Source organism: Scyliorhinus canicula, chromosome 28, assembly GCF_902713615.1.
Source record: "Scyliorhinus canicula chromosome 28, sScyCan1.1, whole genome shotgun sequence".
Taxonomy (NCBI): domain Eukaryota; kingdom Metazoa; phylum Chordata; class Chondrichthyes; order Carcharhiniformes; family Scyliorhinidae; genus Scyliorhinus; species Scyliorhinus canicula.
Window position 1 is genome coordinate 6754031 of NC_052173.1, and position 16732 is coordinate 6770762.

Sequence of the window (16732 nt, forward strand, 5' to 3'; positions counted from 1 at the left end):
AATGGTCTTGTAAAGATCATCATCACTGACATAATATGGACTACAAAATAGCAATAATGACAACAAGTGACTGAATTCCATCAATAGTTTATATTTACACAGTGCCTGTAATGTAATGAATCGTTTCAAGGTGATTGACAGGACCACATACGGAGGAGTTATTAAGTCAGATGATAAAAAGCTTGGTCGTAAAGCTAGATTTTAAAGAGAGCCTTGAAAGAGGAAAGCAAAGTAGAGAGGCAGAGACGTGTAGGAAGGGAATTTCAGAGCTTGTGGCCTCGCCAGCTGACGGCATGGTCACCAATGGTGAATCAATTATGACTGGGAATGTACAAGAGGCCTGAATTAGAGGAGCGCAAATATCTTCGCGGGTTGTGGGGCTTGGGGAGATTACAGAGATAGGGAGGGGTGAGGCCAGGGACGTAGTTGAAAACCAGGATGAGGATTTTGAAATCAAAACATTGCTTGACTGGGAACCAGTGTAGGGCAGCGAGCAGAGTTGATAGGGGAGTGGGATTTTCTGTGAGATAAGACATGAGGAGCAGAGGTTTGGAAGACCTTAAGTTTACTGAGGATAGTATGTGGGAGACCAGCCAGGAGTGATTTGGAATAGTTGAGTCCAGAGGTGACCGAGACATGGATGCGGATCTCCGATTTAGCAACAGTGGAGGAGCCGAAAGTGATGTTGGTTAGGTAGAGCTGGGTGTCGTCTGTGTACAGGTAAAAACTAACGCTGTGTATTACGCCATCAATTTTGCATTATAGGAGTATCCTAGAGTATTGTACTATAGAAGTTCTGAATACTGTCTATAATAGTGTTAGAAGAGCAAGTTATAAACTCCCGAAGCAAAATGGTATTGCAGGAGAATGAAAGCTACCAAAACATGGTGTTACATGTCCTGCATTACAGGTGCAATGCAAGTAGCACCTTCAGATCTTGTATTACAGGAGTAATGCAAATGGCACCTACAGGACCTGTATTACAGGAGCAATATTAATAGCGCCAATAAGAGCTGTATTACAGAAGCAATGCAAATAGCACCTACAGGACCTGTATTACAGAAGCAATGCAAATAGCACCTACAGGACCTGCATTACAGGAACAATGCAAATAGCACCTCCAGGACCTGTATAACAGGAGCAATGTAAATAGCACCTCCAGGGCCTGTAATACAGGAGCAATGCACATAGCACCTCCAGGACCTGTAATACAGGAGCAATGCAAATAGCACCTACAGGACCTGTATTACAGGAGCAATGTAAATAGCACCTCCAGGGCCTGTATAACAGGAACAATGCAAATAGCACCTACAGGACCTGCATTACAGGAACAATGCAAATAGCACCTCCAGGACCTGTATAACAGGAGCAATGCACATAGCACCTCCAGGACCTGTAATACAGGAGCAATGCAAATAGCACTCTCAGGACCTGTATTACAGGAGCAATGCAAATAGCACCTCCAGGACCTGTAATACAGGAGCAATGCAAATAGCACCTACCAGACCTGTATAACAGGAGCAATGCAAATAGCACCTACAGGGCCTGTATAACAGGAGCAATGCAAATAGAATCCATGGGACCGACATTACAGGAGCAATGCAAATAGCACCTTGAGGGCCTGTATTACAGAAGCAATGCAAATAGCACCTACCAGACCTGTATAACAGGAGCAATGCAAATAGCACCTACAGGGCCTGTATAACAGGAGCAATGCAAATAGCACCTACAGGGCCTGTATTACAGGAGCAATGCAAATAGCACCTCCAGGGCCTGTAATACAGGAGCAATGCAAATGGCACCTACAGGGCCTGTAATACAGGAGCAATGCAAATAGCACCTACAGGGCCTGTAATACAGGAGCAATGCAAATAGCACCTCCAGGACCTGTAATACAGGAGCAATGCAAATGGCACCTACAGGGCCTGTAATACAGGAGCAATGCAAATAGCACCTCCAGGACCTGTAATACAGGAGCAATGCAAATAGCACCTACAGGACCTGTAATACAGGAGCAATGCAAATGGCACCTACAGGACCTGTATAACAGGAGCAATGCAAATAGCACCTACAGGGCCTGTATTACAGGAGCAATGCAAATAGCACCTACAGGGCCTGTAATACAGGAGCAATGCAAATAGCACCTACAGGACCTGTAATACAGGAGCAATGCAAATGGCACCTACAGGACCTGTATAACAGGAGCAATGCAAATAGCACCTACAGGGCCTGTAATACAGGAGCAATGCAAATAGAATCCATGGGACCGACATTACAGGAGCAATGCAAATAGCATCTTGAGGGCCTGTATTACAGGAGCAATGCAAATAGCACCTACAGCATCTGTATCACAGGAGCAATGCAAATAGCACCTACAGGACCTGTATAACAGGAGCAATGCAAATAGCACCTACCAGACATGTATAACAGGAGCAATGCAAATAGAATCCATGGGACCGGCATTACAGGAGCAATGCAAATGGCACCTGCAGGGCCTGTATTACAGGAGAAATGCAAATAGGACCTAGAGGGCCTGTATTACAGGAGCAATGCAAATGCTGCTACAGGCCTTGTATTACAGGAGCAATGCAAATAACACCTGCACTGCTTGCATTACAGGAGAAATGCAATAGCACCTACAGAACCTGTATTACAGGAGCAATGCAAATAGCACTCTCAGGACCTGTATTACAGGAGCAATGCAAATAGCACCTACAGGGCCTGTAATACAGGAGCAATGCAAATAGCACCTACAGGGCCTGTAATACAGGAGCAATGCACATAGCACCTACAGGGCCTGTAATACAGGAGCAATGCAAATAGCACTCTCAGGACCTGTAATACAGGAGCAATGCAAATAGCACTCTCAGGACCTGTATTACAGGAGCAAAGCAAATAGCACCTACAGGGCCTGTATTACAGGAGCAAAGCAAATAGCACCTTGAGGGCCTGTATTACAGGAGCAATGCAAATAGCACCTTGAGGGCCTGTAATACAGGAGCAATGCAAATAGCACCTACCGGGCCTGTATAACAGGAGCAATGCAAATAGCACCTACAGGGCCTGTAATACAGGAGCAATGCAAATGGCACCTACAGGGCCTGTAATACAGGAGCAATGCAAATGGCACCTACAGGACCTGTAATACAGGAGCAATGCAAATAGCACCTACAGGGCCTGTAATACAGGAGCAATGCAAATAGCACCTACAGGAGCAATGCAAATAGCACCTCCAGGACCTGTAATACAGGAGCAATGCAAATAGCACCTACAGGGCCTGTAATACAGGAGCAATGCAAATAGCACCTCCAGGACCTGTATTACAGGAGCAATGCAAATAGCACTCTCAGGACCTGTATTACAGAAGCAATGCAAATAGCACCTACAGGGCCTGTATAACAGGAGCAATGCAAATAGCACCTACAAAACCTGCATTACAGGAGCAATGCAAATAGCACCTACCAGACCTGTATAACAGGAGCAATGCAAATAGCACCTACCAGACCTGTATAACAGGAGCAATGCAAATAGCACCTACAGGGCCTGTAATACAGGAGCAATGCAAATAGCACCTACAGGGCCTGTAATACAGGAGCAATGCAAATAGCACCTACAGGACCTGTATAACAGGAGCAATGCAAATAGCACCTACCAGACCTGTATAACAGAAGCAATGCAAATAGCACCTACCAGACCTGTATAACAGAAGCAATGCAAATAGCACCTACAGGACCTGTAATACAGGAGCAATGTAAATAGCACCTACAGGACCTGTATCACAGGAGCAATGCAAATAGCACCTACAGGGCCTGTATCACAGGTACAATGCAAATAGCACCTACAGGACCTGTATTACAGGAGCAATGCAAATAGCACCTACAGGGCCTGTAATACAGGAGCAATGCAAATAGCACCTACAGGACCTGTATTACAGGAGCAATGCAAATAGCACCTACAGGGCCTGTAATACAGGAGCAATGCAAATAGCACCTACAGGGCCTGTAATACAGGAGCAATGCAAATAGCACCTACAGGACCTGTATAAGAGGAGCAATGCAAATAGCACCTATAGGACCTGTATCACAGGAGCAATGCAAATAGCACCTACAGGACCTGTATAAGAGGAGCAATGCAAATAGCACCTACAGGACCTGTATCACAGGTGCAATGCAAATGTCACCTGCAGGAGCAATGCAAATGGAACCTACAGCTTCTTTATTACAGGAGCTGTGTCAATGCTGCCTATAGCTGCTGGAATTCGGAAGCAATACAGAGCGGCAATGATTACAGGCGCAAAGCAACTTTTGCCTCCGTATATTGGAGGAGTAAGCTGAATGATACCTTAAGTGATGTGAAGTCTGCTCAGTCACGTATTGCAGAAGTATTTTTTTTATTGCAGAAGTATTTGGAGAAATGCTGACAAATCGTGCACCACAAATTGAATACGATGACTAGCACTAGATTTAAAAAGAAGATTAATGTGAAAAGTAACCACAATTGCAAATATTTCTGCAGGTCTTGCATTATAGACACACTGGAATTACATTTTATTGTACCAGTAATATGTTTACTATCTACGTTACAGCATTAAAAGTGCAGTGTGAAAATTGCCAAATAAACTACCACAGGAGCAATATGTTTTATGCCTACAGGATCTGGATTACAGCAGCAATATGCAAAAATATTCTCTATTGCGGCAGCAATGCTGATATTGCATTGCAGCAGCATTACTGCGGCTATTGACAGTAGCAATGCAAATATTGCGGAACGGTTCTGTATTACAGCAGCAATACAAATATTGTATAAAAATGCAATATCACAGCAGCAATGCAAATTTAATCCAAGGATATGGTATTACAGCAACAATGCAAATATTGCCACCTTTTGCTGTATTACAGCAGTGATGCAAATATTCCTGATAGCTCCTCTATTACAGCATGAATGTAAATATTGTCGAATGCTTTTGTCTCACAGCAGCAATGCAAATATTGCAGAAAGGAACAGTATTGCTGCAGCAATGCAAGTATTGCTGAATAACCTGTGTCTGCGTGGGTTTCCTCCTGGTGCTCCGGTTTCCTCCCACAAGTCCCAAAAGACGTGCTGTTAGGTGAATTGGACATTCTGAATTCTCCCTCTGTGTACCTGAACAGGCGCCGGAATGTGGCGGCGAGGGGATTTTCACAGTAACTTCATTGCAGTGTTAATGTGAGCCTACTTGTGACAATAATAAAGATTATTATTATTAGGTCTATATTGTAGCAATAATACAGTCATAGCTCAAAGCTCCTATATTGCAACATCAGTGTAAATATTGACCTATGGTCCTGTATTAGCAATGCAATCATTGTCCAAATGTCCTTTTTTTTTCCAGCAGCCATACAAATATTGTGCAAAGGTCCAATATTGTAGCAGCAATGAATGTATTGCCCAAATGTAGAATATTGCAGCAACTGTGCAAGTATTACAGTGCTGTTTTGCAGCACCTATATGAGTATTGATGAAATGTTTTACAATACAGCAACAGTACAAATATTAGCCAAAGATCCTGCATTTCAGCAGCAATGCAAACATTACCCAAATCTCCTGTATTACAACAGCAAAGTATAGAATTCCTAAAGGTGCAGTATCACAGCAGCAATGCAAGTATTGCCTAAAGGTCCTGTATTCCAGCAGCAATGCAAATATTGCCATAAGATTCTGCATTATAGCAGAAATGCAAACATTGCTGGAAGAGCCTGTATTACAGTATCAATGCAAACATTGCCCAATGGTGCAGTATCACAGTAGCAATGCAATTCATGCTCAACGGTCCTATAGTACAACAGCAATGCAAATATTGCCCAAAGGACCTATATTGCGCATTGTCCAACTGTACAGTATTACAGAAGCAGTAAGTCTTCAGCTACAGTATCTACAGCCCAGTCTGAATATTCCTTGCAGATGGTACATTACAAGAGCTGTGTAAACATTGCCAACACGTGCTATATTACCACCAACACGTAATGTAATATAGCCATAATACAAATTCTGCTATTTTGCATTAGCATTATGGTATTACAGACGCATTGCAAATTTTACCTCCAGGGACTATTACAGATGCAATCCTAGTGCTAACTGACACTCCTGTACTGCAGCAGCAATGCAAGTAATGCGTCCTGGTCGTTCATTAGAGGAGTAATATAAATGCTGCCTATATTTCAAGAGCAGTGTGAACATTGGCTAAGAATACTGTATTCTATCATCAATTTGAATAATGCCTTTAGCGCTATATTAAGGAAGCAGTATGTTTGCTGCCCATAGGCACTCTTATTACTGGAGCTGTGTGAATAATCCTTTGAGTACTAAATTACAGGGTAAATAATGCCGACAGGTTCTGTATTGCTGCACTTTTGTAATACTGTATGACAGGATTTTTGTAAAGGTAGCCTATATTCATTGTATCAAAGGAGCATTGGAAATACTGCCTGAAGGTACTAAAATACAGCTACAATGTGACTATGCCTATTTCTCCTCTTTTACAGGAACACTGTGAATACTGGGGAGGCACTGAATTATGGGGAGGCGGTGGTGTAGTGGTATTGTCACTGGACTAGTAATCCAGAGACTCCAAGTACTCTGGTGCCCCAGGTTCAAATCCCACTACTGCAGATGGTGAAAATTTGAATTCAAGAGAAAGTCTGGAATTAAAAGTCTAGTGATGACCATGAAACCATTGGTGATTGTCGTAAAACCCATCAGGTGCACTAATTTCTTCCTTTCAGGAAGAAAATCTGCCGTCCTGGTCTGGCCTACGTGTGACTCCAGACACACAGCAATGTGGTTGACTCTTAACTGCTCCCCTGGTGATTAAAAAAAAAAAATGCTGGCACAGCCTGCGTCGCCCACTTCCCATGATCAAATAGAAAACAGCCACATGCTATATTGCTACCAATGGATATTGTGCAAAATTCATCAGTAATTTGAATACTACAATAGGAACGGTGAACACTACCTACGGTTACTTTAACAGGAGAAGCATGACTTGAGCCTGCGGGAGTTGTTGCCAATTGTTGGTACAAAGGTCCTTGCATCTCATAAAGCATTACATCTGAAAATTGACCATGCTAAATGTAAATGACTGTTTCAGCAATATTGTGGATACAAATTGGTGCAGTGTGATGTCTCATTCATTTTCCTTTATAGAACATAGAACATTACAGCGCAGTACGGGCCCTTCGGCCCTCGATGTTGCGCCGACCTGTGAAACCATCTGAAGCCTATCTGACCTACACTATTCCATTTTCATCCATATGTCTATCCAGTGACCACTTAAATGCCCTTAAAGTTGGCGAGTCTACTACTGTTGCAGGCAGGGCGTTCCACACCCCTACTACTCTCTGAGTAAAGAAACTGCCTCTGACATCTGTCCTATATCTACTACCCCTCAATTTAAAGCTATGTCCCCTCGTGTTGGTCATCACCATCCGAGGAAAAAGACTCTCACTGTCCACCCTATCTAACCCTCTGACTATCTTATATGTCTCTATTAAGTCACCTCTCAGCCTTCTCCTCTCTAACGAAAACAACCTCAAGTCCCTGAGCCTTTCCTCGTAAGACCTTCCCTCCATACCAGGCAACATCCTAGTAAATCTCCTCTGAACCCTTTCCAAAGCTTCCACATCCTTCCTATAATGTGGTGACCAGAACTGCACGCAGTACTCCAGGAGCGGCCGCACCAGAGTTATGTACAGCTGCAGCATGACCTTGTGGTTCCGAAACTCAATCCCCCTGCTGATAAAGGCTAGCACACCATATGCCTTCTTAACAGCCCTATTAACCTGGGTGGCAACTTTCAGGGATTTATGTACCTGGATGCCGAGATCTCTCTGTTCATCTACACTACCAAGAATCTTGCCATTAGCCCAGTACTCTGCATTCCTGTTACTCCTTCCAAAGTGAACCACCTCACACTTTTCCGCATTAAACTCCATCTGCCACCTCTCAGCCCAGCTCTGCAGCTTACCTATGTCCCTCTGTATCCTGTAACATCCTTCAGCACTATCCACAGCTCCACCGACTTTTGTGTCATCTGCAAATTGTCACACATTGTCTCTCATTGGGTTGCTGTAATCAAAATGGCAGTTGGGGAGCATTGTTTAATGCAGTTATGTTGTATGGCACTGAAATTGAAGGCTTTCAGTCAATGGCTATACCCTTGCTGTCATTAATAGCCCGACAAATGCTGTACCTGAACTGTATTAACACATACGTTTGTGTTGGAGGGAAGGAGTGTAGAATCGTAGCATGGTTACAGCACAGAAGGAGGCTATTCAGCCTGTAGTGTCTGTGCTGGCTCTCTGAAGGCGCAATTCATCTGGTGCCACTCTCCTGTCGTCTCCCTGTAGCTCCGCACAGTTCCTTGAGAGATTAATCCAATTACCTCTTGAATGACTCAATTGAACTTGCCTCCACCATACTCTCAGGAGTGCATTCTACATCCTAACCACTCCTGATGCCTCCATACCTTTTTTGCCAATTATCTTATATCTGTGCCCATTGGTTCTCAATCCTTGCATTGTTGGGAACGGTGCCTATTCTGTCCTTTTTTTAAAAAAAAATTAAAGTGCCCAATTCTTTCTTTCTTCTAATTAAGGAGCAATTTAGCGTGGCCAATCCACCTACTCTGCACATCTTTGGGTTGTGGGGTGAGACCCACACAGACACGGGGAGAATGTACAAACTCCACACGGACAGTGACCCGGGGCCGGGGTCGAACCTGGGACCTCGGCACCGTGAGGCAGCAGGGCTAACCACTGCGCCACCGTGCCACCTCGTGCCTATCTGTCCTGACCCCTCATGATTTGGAATACTTCTATCAAATCTCCTTCTCTTCTCCAAGAAAAACTGTCCAAATATTTCTAATCTATCCATGTAACTGAAGTTCCTTATCCTTGGAACCATTCTTGTGAATCTTTTTTGCATCCTCTCGAGCACCTTCACATCCTTCCCGAAGTGTGGCACCTGGAACTGGACAGAAAGCTCCAGTAGAGGCTGAACTAGTGTTTTATACAAGTTTAATATAACCTCCTTGCTCTTGTACCCTCTGCCCCTATTAACAAAGCCCAGGATAGTATATGCTTCACTCGCCACACTCTCGATCTGTCCTGCACCTTCAATGATTTATGCACATAGACACCCAGGTCCCTCTGCTCCTAGACCCCATTTAGAATTGTACCTTTTTATATTGTATCTCTCTGTTCCTCCTACCAAAATCAATCCTTTCACATTTCTCTGCATTGAATTTCATCACTGTCTGTCCATTTCACCACACTGCCCTCCTCACAGTTCACAATACTTCCCAAGTTTTGTACCTCCATAAATTTTAAAATTTATGTACACCAAGGTGTGGGATATTAACATACATCAGGAAGAGCAGAGGTTCTACCCAGCTCCTGGGAAACATCACTAAAAACCTTTCCCCAGTTTGAAAAACAACCGTTAACCACAGCTATGTTCCCTGTCACTCAGCCAAATTTGTATCCATGTGCTGCTGTTAGTTTTATTCCATAAACTCCACCGGGCAGCACTGTATCAGATACCTTTTGGAAAACCATGTACACAACATCATCCACATTACCCTCATTAACGCTCTGTTACCTCATCAAAAAACTCAGGTTAGTTGAACACATTTTCCCTCAACAAATCTATGCCGGTTTTCCTTCATTATCCCACTTTTGCCCAGTGACTATTCGTTTTGTTCCAAATGATCATTTTGAGAAGCTTCCCCACCACCAAGTTTTAAAAAAATTAATTCATGAGATGTGGGCGTCGCTGGTTAGGCCAGCATTTATTGCCCATCCCTAATTGCCCCTTCAGAAGGTGGTGGTGAGCTGCCTTCTTGAACCGCTGCAGTCCATGTGGTGTAGGTACACCCACAGTGCTGTTAGGGAGGGAGTTCCAGGATTTTGCCCCAGCGACAGTGAAGGAACGGCCGATATATTTCCAAGTCAGGATGGTGAGCGACTTGGAGGGGAACCTCCAGGTGGTGGGGTTCCCAGGTATCTTCTGCTCTTGTCCTTCTAGATGGTAGAGGTTGTGGGTTTGGAAGGTGCTGCCTAAGGAGCCTTGGTGAGTTCCTGCAGGGCATCTTGTAGACGGTACACACGGCTGCTACCGTGCGTTGGTGGCAGCGAGAGTGAATGTTTGTGGATGGGGAGCCAATCAAGCGGGGCTGCTTTGTCCTGGATGGTGTCGAGCTTCTTGAGTGTTGTTGGAGCTGCACTCATCCAGGGAAGTGGAGAGTATTCCATCACACTCCTGACTTGTGCGTTGTAGATGGTGGACAGGCTTTGGGGGGGTCAGGAGGTGAGTTACTCACCGCAGGATTCCCAGCCTCTGACCTGCTCTTGTAGCCACAGTATTTATATGGCTGGGTCCAGTTCAGTTTCTGGTCAATGGTAACCCCCAGGATGTTGATAGTGGGGGAATTCAGTGATGGTAATGTCATTAAATGTCAAAGGGCAATGGTTAGATTCCCTTTTGTTGGAGATGGACATTGCCTGGCACTTGTGTGGTGTGAATGGTGTGGTGTGAATGTTACTTGCCATTTGTGAGCTGCACGCAGAACAATACTTTTCACTGTACCACGGTACGTGTGGCAATAAACGAAACCAATCCAATACCGTCCCGTTCTTGCTGTATTTGGACGCAGGCTGCTAGGATACACTGGGCTTATCTCTACACGCTTGAACAAGGGTGTAACATTTGCAATTCTCCAGTCCTCTGGCATCATCCCTTAACTTCAGGGTGAGCACATTGATAAACATGCTATTCACGAAGCAGTGATGCTAAAAACTGTGCAAGCTCCAAAACTAGAGTTCAAGTTGCTGCAACTGATGGCACTTCCTTCAACTGTGACTATCCATGACATAGGAAGGTTCCGGGTATTTCTCCCTAGATTAACTCCCTAGGGCTGGTTTAGTACAGGGCTAAATCGCTGGCTTTGCAAGCAGACCCAGGCAGGCCAGCAGCACGGTTCCTGTACCAGCCTCCCCGAACAGGTGCCGGAATGTGGCGACTAGGGGCTTTTCACAGTAACTTCATTTGAAGCCTACTTGTGACAATAAGTGATTTTCATTTTTTCACTTTGGAAACAAAGCTACAAATACCCGCCAGCTGGTCAACTGATGGCCTTCCTGTAATGTCACAGTTTGGATTTTTTTTTTGTTCTCATTTCTTTTCAAACTTGAGTGTGCCCATCTGCCCCTGCTGCTGACTCGCTCTACGTAAGGCGAGTAAGAAAGTTATTCTGTCGTTTCAACGTACCAAGAATACAACGTGACATTTCTTTTGTAAAAGTCTAATTTCAATTGAAGCCCAACATGCAAGAGTGGCCTTGAGGCAAAGGATAGTATTGCTCCAGTGAGAAGGAGCTCGAGTGCTTCTAAATGTTGCATTGGAGCCCATAATTCAACAGCAACCTTCAAGGCTATCCAATGGCTCATACACTGCCAAAGTGCATCTCCAGCTGGTAGTGCAATTCACACAGCCAGTAGCATATTTCCTTGATGTGACCAACTTTGTATTTGCATGATTTGAAAATGGATATTTTACGTGAAAATCTATTGGCCAAATTAAATGGGAGAAAACAGGTGCAGCAAAATTCTTTTACGTGCAACCTGTACATTTGTAAAGCATTGAAGGTGAGGTTGATCTGTTTTGTTTGTTTTGCACGAATTTGTTCACTTCGCCAAGCCTACACGAGAGTAATTCCATCGTAATTAAGATTCCGTGTGGCTGTTGGTATTTCGAGAACTGTACATCGTCCGAAATCAGCACTTTCAGAAGACCGCGAAAACATTGAGCAAAAAAATGCTCCATGCAGAAATTATAATTCTCTGTGTTGAAGTAATCGTCATGAAATATAAAACGAAAAGAATGGGAGATGACAACATGATTTGTGGGTGAATAAACTGTTGCTGCAATTCTCGGTATTAATTTGGGTGACAATACTGAAGTAAAAAAAGTACAAGTGCAACAGTGAAAATGAGAAACGCCAAAATGCTGCAGGTGCTCAAAATTGGAAATTAAATCAGAAAATGCTGGAAATACTCAGCAGGTCTGGCAGCATCTGTGGGGAGAAAACCCGTTCTGAAGCAGTCATATTGGACTTGATCCATTACCTCGGTTTCTGTTTCCACTGATGTTGCCGGATCTGCTTGAGTATTTCCAACCTTTTCTGTATTAATAAAAATGACTGGATGTGTAAGGAGGACGAATGAGGTTGGTAGTTAACAAATAGCACTCTCTAAAAATTGTTTTCTTCTAAAGTTGTTGACTGTTGCATAGAATCTGCAGTGCCGAAAAAGTAGACAATTACCCCCAACCGGTTTAGAACATAGAACATAGAACGATACAGCGCAGTACAGGCCCTTCGGCCCTCAATGTTGCACCGACATGAAAAAAAAAACTAAAGGCCATCTAACCTACACTATGCCATTATCATCCATATGCTTATCCAATAAACTTTTAAATGCCCTCAATGTTGGCGAGTTCACTACTGTTGCAGGTAGGGCATTCCACGGCCTCACCACTCTTTGCGTAAAAAACCCACCTCTGACCTCTGTCCTATATCTATTACCCCTCAATTTAAGGCTATGTCCCCTCGTGCTAGCCACCCCCATCCGCGGGAGAAGGCTCTCGCTGTCCACCCTATCTAACCCTCTGATCATTTTGTATGCCTCTATTAAGTCACCTCTTAACCTTCTTCTCTCTAACGAAAACAACCTCAAGTCCATCGGCCTTTCCTCATAAGATTTTCCCTCCATACCAGGCAACATCCTGGTAAATCTCCTCTGCACCCGTTCCAAAGCTTCCACGTCCTTCCTATAATGAGGCGACCAGAACTGTACGCAATACTCCAAATGCGGCCGTACTAGAGTTTTGTACAACTGCAACATGACCTCATGGCTCCGGAACTCAATCCCTCTACCAATAAAGGCCAACACACCATAGGCCTTCTTCACAACCCTATCAACCTGGGTGGCAACTTTCAGGGATCTATGTACATGGACACCGAGATCCCTCTGCTCATCCACACTACCAAGAATTTTACCATTAGCCAAATATTCCGCATTCCTGTTATTCTTTCCAAAGTGAATCACCTCACACTTCTCCACATTAAACTCCATTTGCCACCTCTCAGCCCAGCTCTGCAGCTTATCTATGTCCCTCTGTAACCTGCAACATCCTTCCGCACTGTCTACAACTCCACCGACTTTAGTGTCGTCTGCAAATTTACTCACCCATCCTTCTGCACCCTCCTCTAGGTCATTTATAAAAATGACAAACAGCAACGGCCCCAGAACAGATCCTTGTGGTACGCCACTCGTAACTGAACACCATTCTGAACATTTCCCGTCAACTACCACTCTCTGTCTTCTTTCAACTAGCCAATTTCTGATCCACATCTCTAAATCACCCTTCTTCACATGAGCCCCCTCCCATTCTAATTCCCACCCTGCCACCATATCTTTGCTGGGGTACAATTCCACTAATTCCAGAAGCTGTTTGCTGAAGTTACCATTGCCAGGTGGGAACCCAAGCAGTGGGTGTGGGCTGAATATTTGAAAATGAAAGGGATCACTGTTGACGTCAACCCCTTCAGCAGCAGATATTTTTGTGCATCTTCCAATAGCAGTCATTGGAGAGAAATCAAGAGTAGGATCCCTGCTGCATTCCCCTTACCTACCCAATCAAGTGATACCGAGGTTAAGACAAATACTTGTAACGCCTGTATGAACAGCTTACATCAGTTAACTCGTACAGAATGAAGATCAAACTCGAGTATGATTCATTGACTCATTAGGCAGTGCGATTATTAATGAACCCTCTGGGCAACGCACGTGGAGGTGCTGGGGGTCTTGCCCGCTGTGTGCTGGCGAGAGTCTGTGCCATCTCTTTTTGGGAAGACCCACTAAATTGAGTGCCACTAAGGCACTTGTCAGGCCAACGCCAGGCCATCCCTTGGATCAAAGCCCCTGGGGATGAAGTCCCGCCTGTTGCTCAATCAGGCTGGCAGCTCTATTGAACGGCAGTGGATGCTCATGGTGCGACAACCATCCGAGATTGTGGATGGACCCAGGCACACAGGTGAGTGATGGCGGGAGGGGGTTTGTGGAGTGGGAGTTGCGATGAAGAGGGTTAGGGGGCTCAGCAGCAAGGATATGGAGTTAACTCTCAGTGGGACCCTTTATGCTGGGTCCTTTGAATGAAGGATTTCCCATCCGACCCCTCCAGGAGCCAGCAAGCAACCCCACATGGTTTTTTTTTGTCATCATCCCCACATGGTGAGCACTCCACTCGTGGTGGCCATTAATTACTTGAGGGCCACAATTGACAGTGTGACATGGACCTTCCCGCCATGGACTTAATCAGGGTGGAGGTGGAAAGGTGCTGGCATCCCCACCTGCCACACTCCTACCTGATTATATGCCTCCCCACCATCAAACCTGCCACTGGGAAGGGCATTAAATTCTGCCAACTGTCTTACATGGGTACATTCACATAGATCGCATTTTCCAACGTGCTGCCTGGAGGGATCATCCTGAAACTAAAGTTCATGTCAAATTCAGGTGCATTTGGGATATCATTGACCGTTTCTTTGTGGCAGTGAATGAGGTTCCCTGCTGGCCCCAAGTCTTGTTACATCTCAGAAATTGTCATTGTTCCACATCTGCTGAAAAAAGTGGAATTATAAATAACTGACATTCAAAAATGCATGAGTTCGCAGCCAATGTCACTTGTTTAAAGATGTGAATCTGTGTTGGTTTTAGCACATGATGGTGCCAGTTATAGCTTTGCCTAATGCCACATTTGTCTTTAACATGCCAGTGGCCAAAATCAAAGCACACCGTGTCCATAGTTGCTTTAATCATAAACTAATAAGCAATAATGACTTATTAATTCTCTCTAATGCGTTTCCTTGCAGTATTTTTCTAGAACTGATCGTTTGCTTAAACACAGAAGAATGTGCCATGAAAATCAAGGGAAAACCCCTGGCAAAAACCCAGCTACGAAAACTGAGCCAGTTATACTCGCAATCAATGCAGAAAACCGATTCCTACCACCCCCAAAAGACGTCAATCCAAGGAAAAAGCTCAAAACTGCAGAGAAGCCAGTATTGGCAACTTCTGATAAGGAGGGGACTGGTAACCCAGCAGAGGTTAAGCTGGGTAAGGGCGATTGTGTTGAATATTATACCAGCAATTTGAAGGTGAAGGATGAGTATAAAGTGGAGCAATGCTCACTTGTGATCGCACAGTCTTCACACAGTAATGATCACGTAGGGACAACATATCCAAATCCGATCCTGCATCCACCAAAGCTTGTTCTAAAGAAGGTAGTAAGCTCAAAGAAAATTCAAAAGACAGAAGAGTTGAATCAAATCTTGCCTGTTTCTGCCAGCTTTGATGCCGCAAAAGTCAACAAATATACCTTCGCTATGATCGACAACCCGGACCTTCTGGCCATGGAGGGCCACAGTGCTGATCAGCGTCAAGATGCTTCACACAAACCAGGAGGCAGCAACAGCAATTATGATGATGCAATGCAGTTTGTGAAGAAGAAGCGTTTCTTGCAAGGGACTAGCAGCACCAGCAGAGAGTACACCTTAACTGTGGGTCAAATCCCGATCCAACCAGCTGTAACACAGGCAGCCAACACTAACGTTGGGGGAAATAGTAGTAGCACATCTATGCTGGTACAGCCCAATAACACTGAGCCAAAAAGCAGTCAGGACAAAAGTGGAATTCCTGACGAAGTTTTGCAGACCCTGTTGGACCACTACGCCAGCAAGGCAAACGGGCAGGTTCCGTTTTGTGTCAGCGATACCCAAGTCACTTCAAATATAACTGTGAGCTCTACAGATATCACTAATGTACCTCCATCGGAGCGAGTCAATGAGGGTTCCCAGCCAGCAGCCACAGACAACGTTAACATGCTCCATGAATATTCAAAGTTCCTCCAACAAGCCTTGGAAAGGACTTGCCACAACGATAGCTACTCGGCTGAGCAAGGACTTGCATACGAGGCTGAAACTCACCCCCTAACTGGAAGCCTTCCGGTGCAGCCTCTGTTTTCTACTCTGGAGCGACAGGTTTTTGCCACCATGGTTACACAGCATGGCTTCAGACCCGAAGTGGGTTCCCCATTGAGGTTACCATCACAAAAGTCTCAGTACAGTTTATTAACTGGTGAATCCCAGCATCCCTTTGCTTTTATACCGACTGTAACTAGCGGCACCAGCATCCCCACACCGCCAGATTTCATAGAGCAGGTTAATACACAGAAGAAGCGAGAGGAACCCCCAGGTCATCACAATCACCAAATGGACACATTTGGTCAAGACTCTAGGTTCTCGGCTACCGGAGGAGAAATTACTCCTGCGTTCAACAACGGCACCAGTGGACAGGTGAATCTAAGGATCCGACAAGGCAGCTCAGACTTCTCTGAGTTTTCTTTGGTAAACGTGCCAGAGGGCAGGGATCAAATGAGTGCCTCACCAGATGCCACAGGGGGCCAAGCCTTTAGGTGAAAAGATTTGGTCATAAAACTTGGGATCACAATACATGCATTGCTGTTTTTGAATTACTCAACAAAGAAAACCTTATCAAACATTTCTTTTTTAATTTTAGAGAAAAAATATTAGTGATTTTACCAGAAGGGTATTGTGGAGTCCAGTACTGTTGCATAT

General features: G+C 44.6%; 1 protein-coding gene across 4 annotated transcripts in view; it reads left to right on the forward strand.

Annotated features, from left to right (window-relative positions):
• Positions 1-16732, forward strand: part of znf740b (zinc finger protein 740b) — a 146015-nt gene that overhangs the window by 111731 nt on the left and 17552 nt on the right. For all 4 annotated transcript variants that reach the window (XM_038786599.1, XM_038786602.1, XM_038786600.1 and 1 more), the window contains one exon: positions 14969-16569. In XM_038786599.1, the coding sequence (XP_038642527.1) occupies positions 14969-16569 (1601 nt within the window). The remainder of the gene's footprint in view (positions 1-14968; positions 16570-16732) is intronic.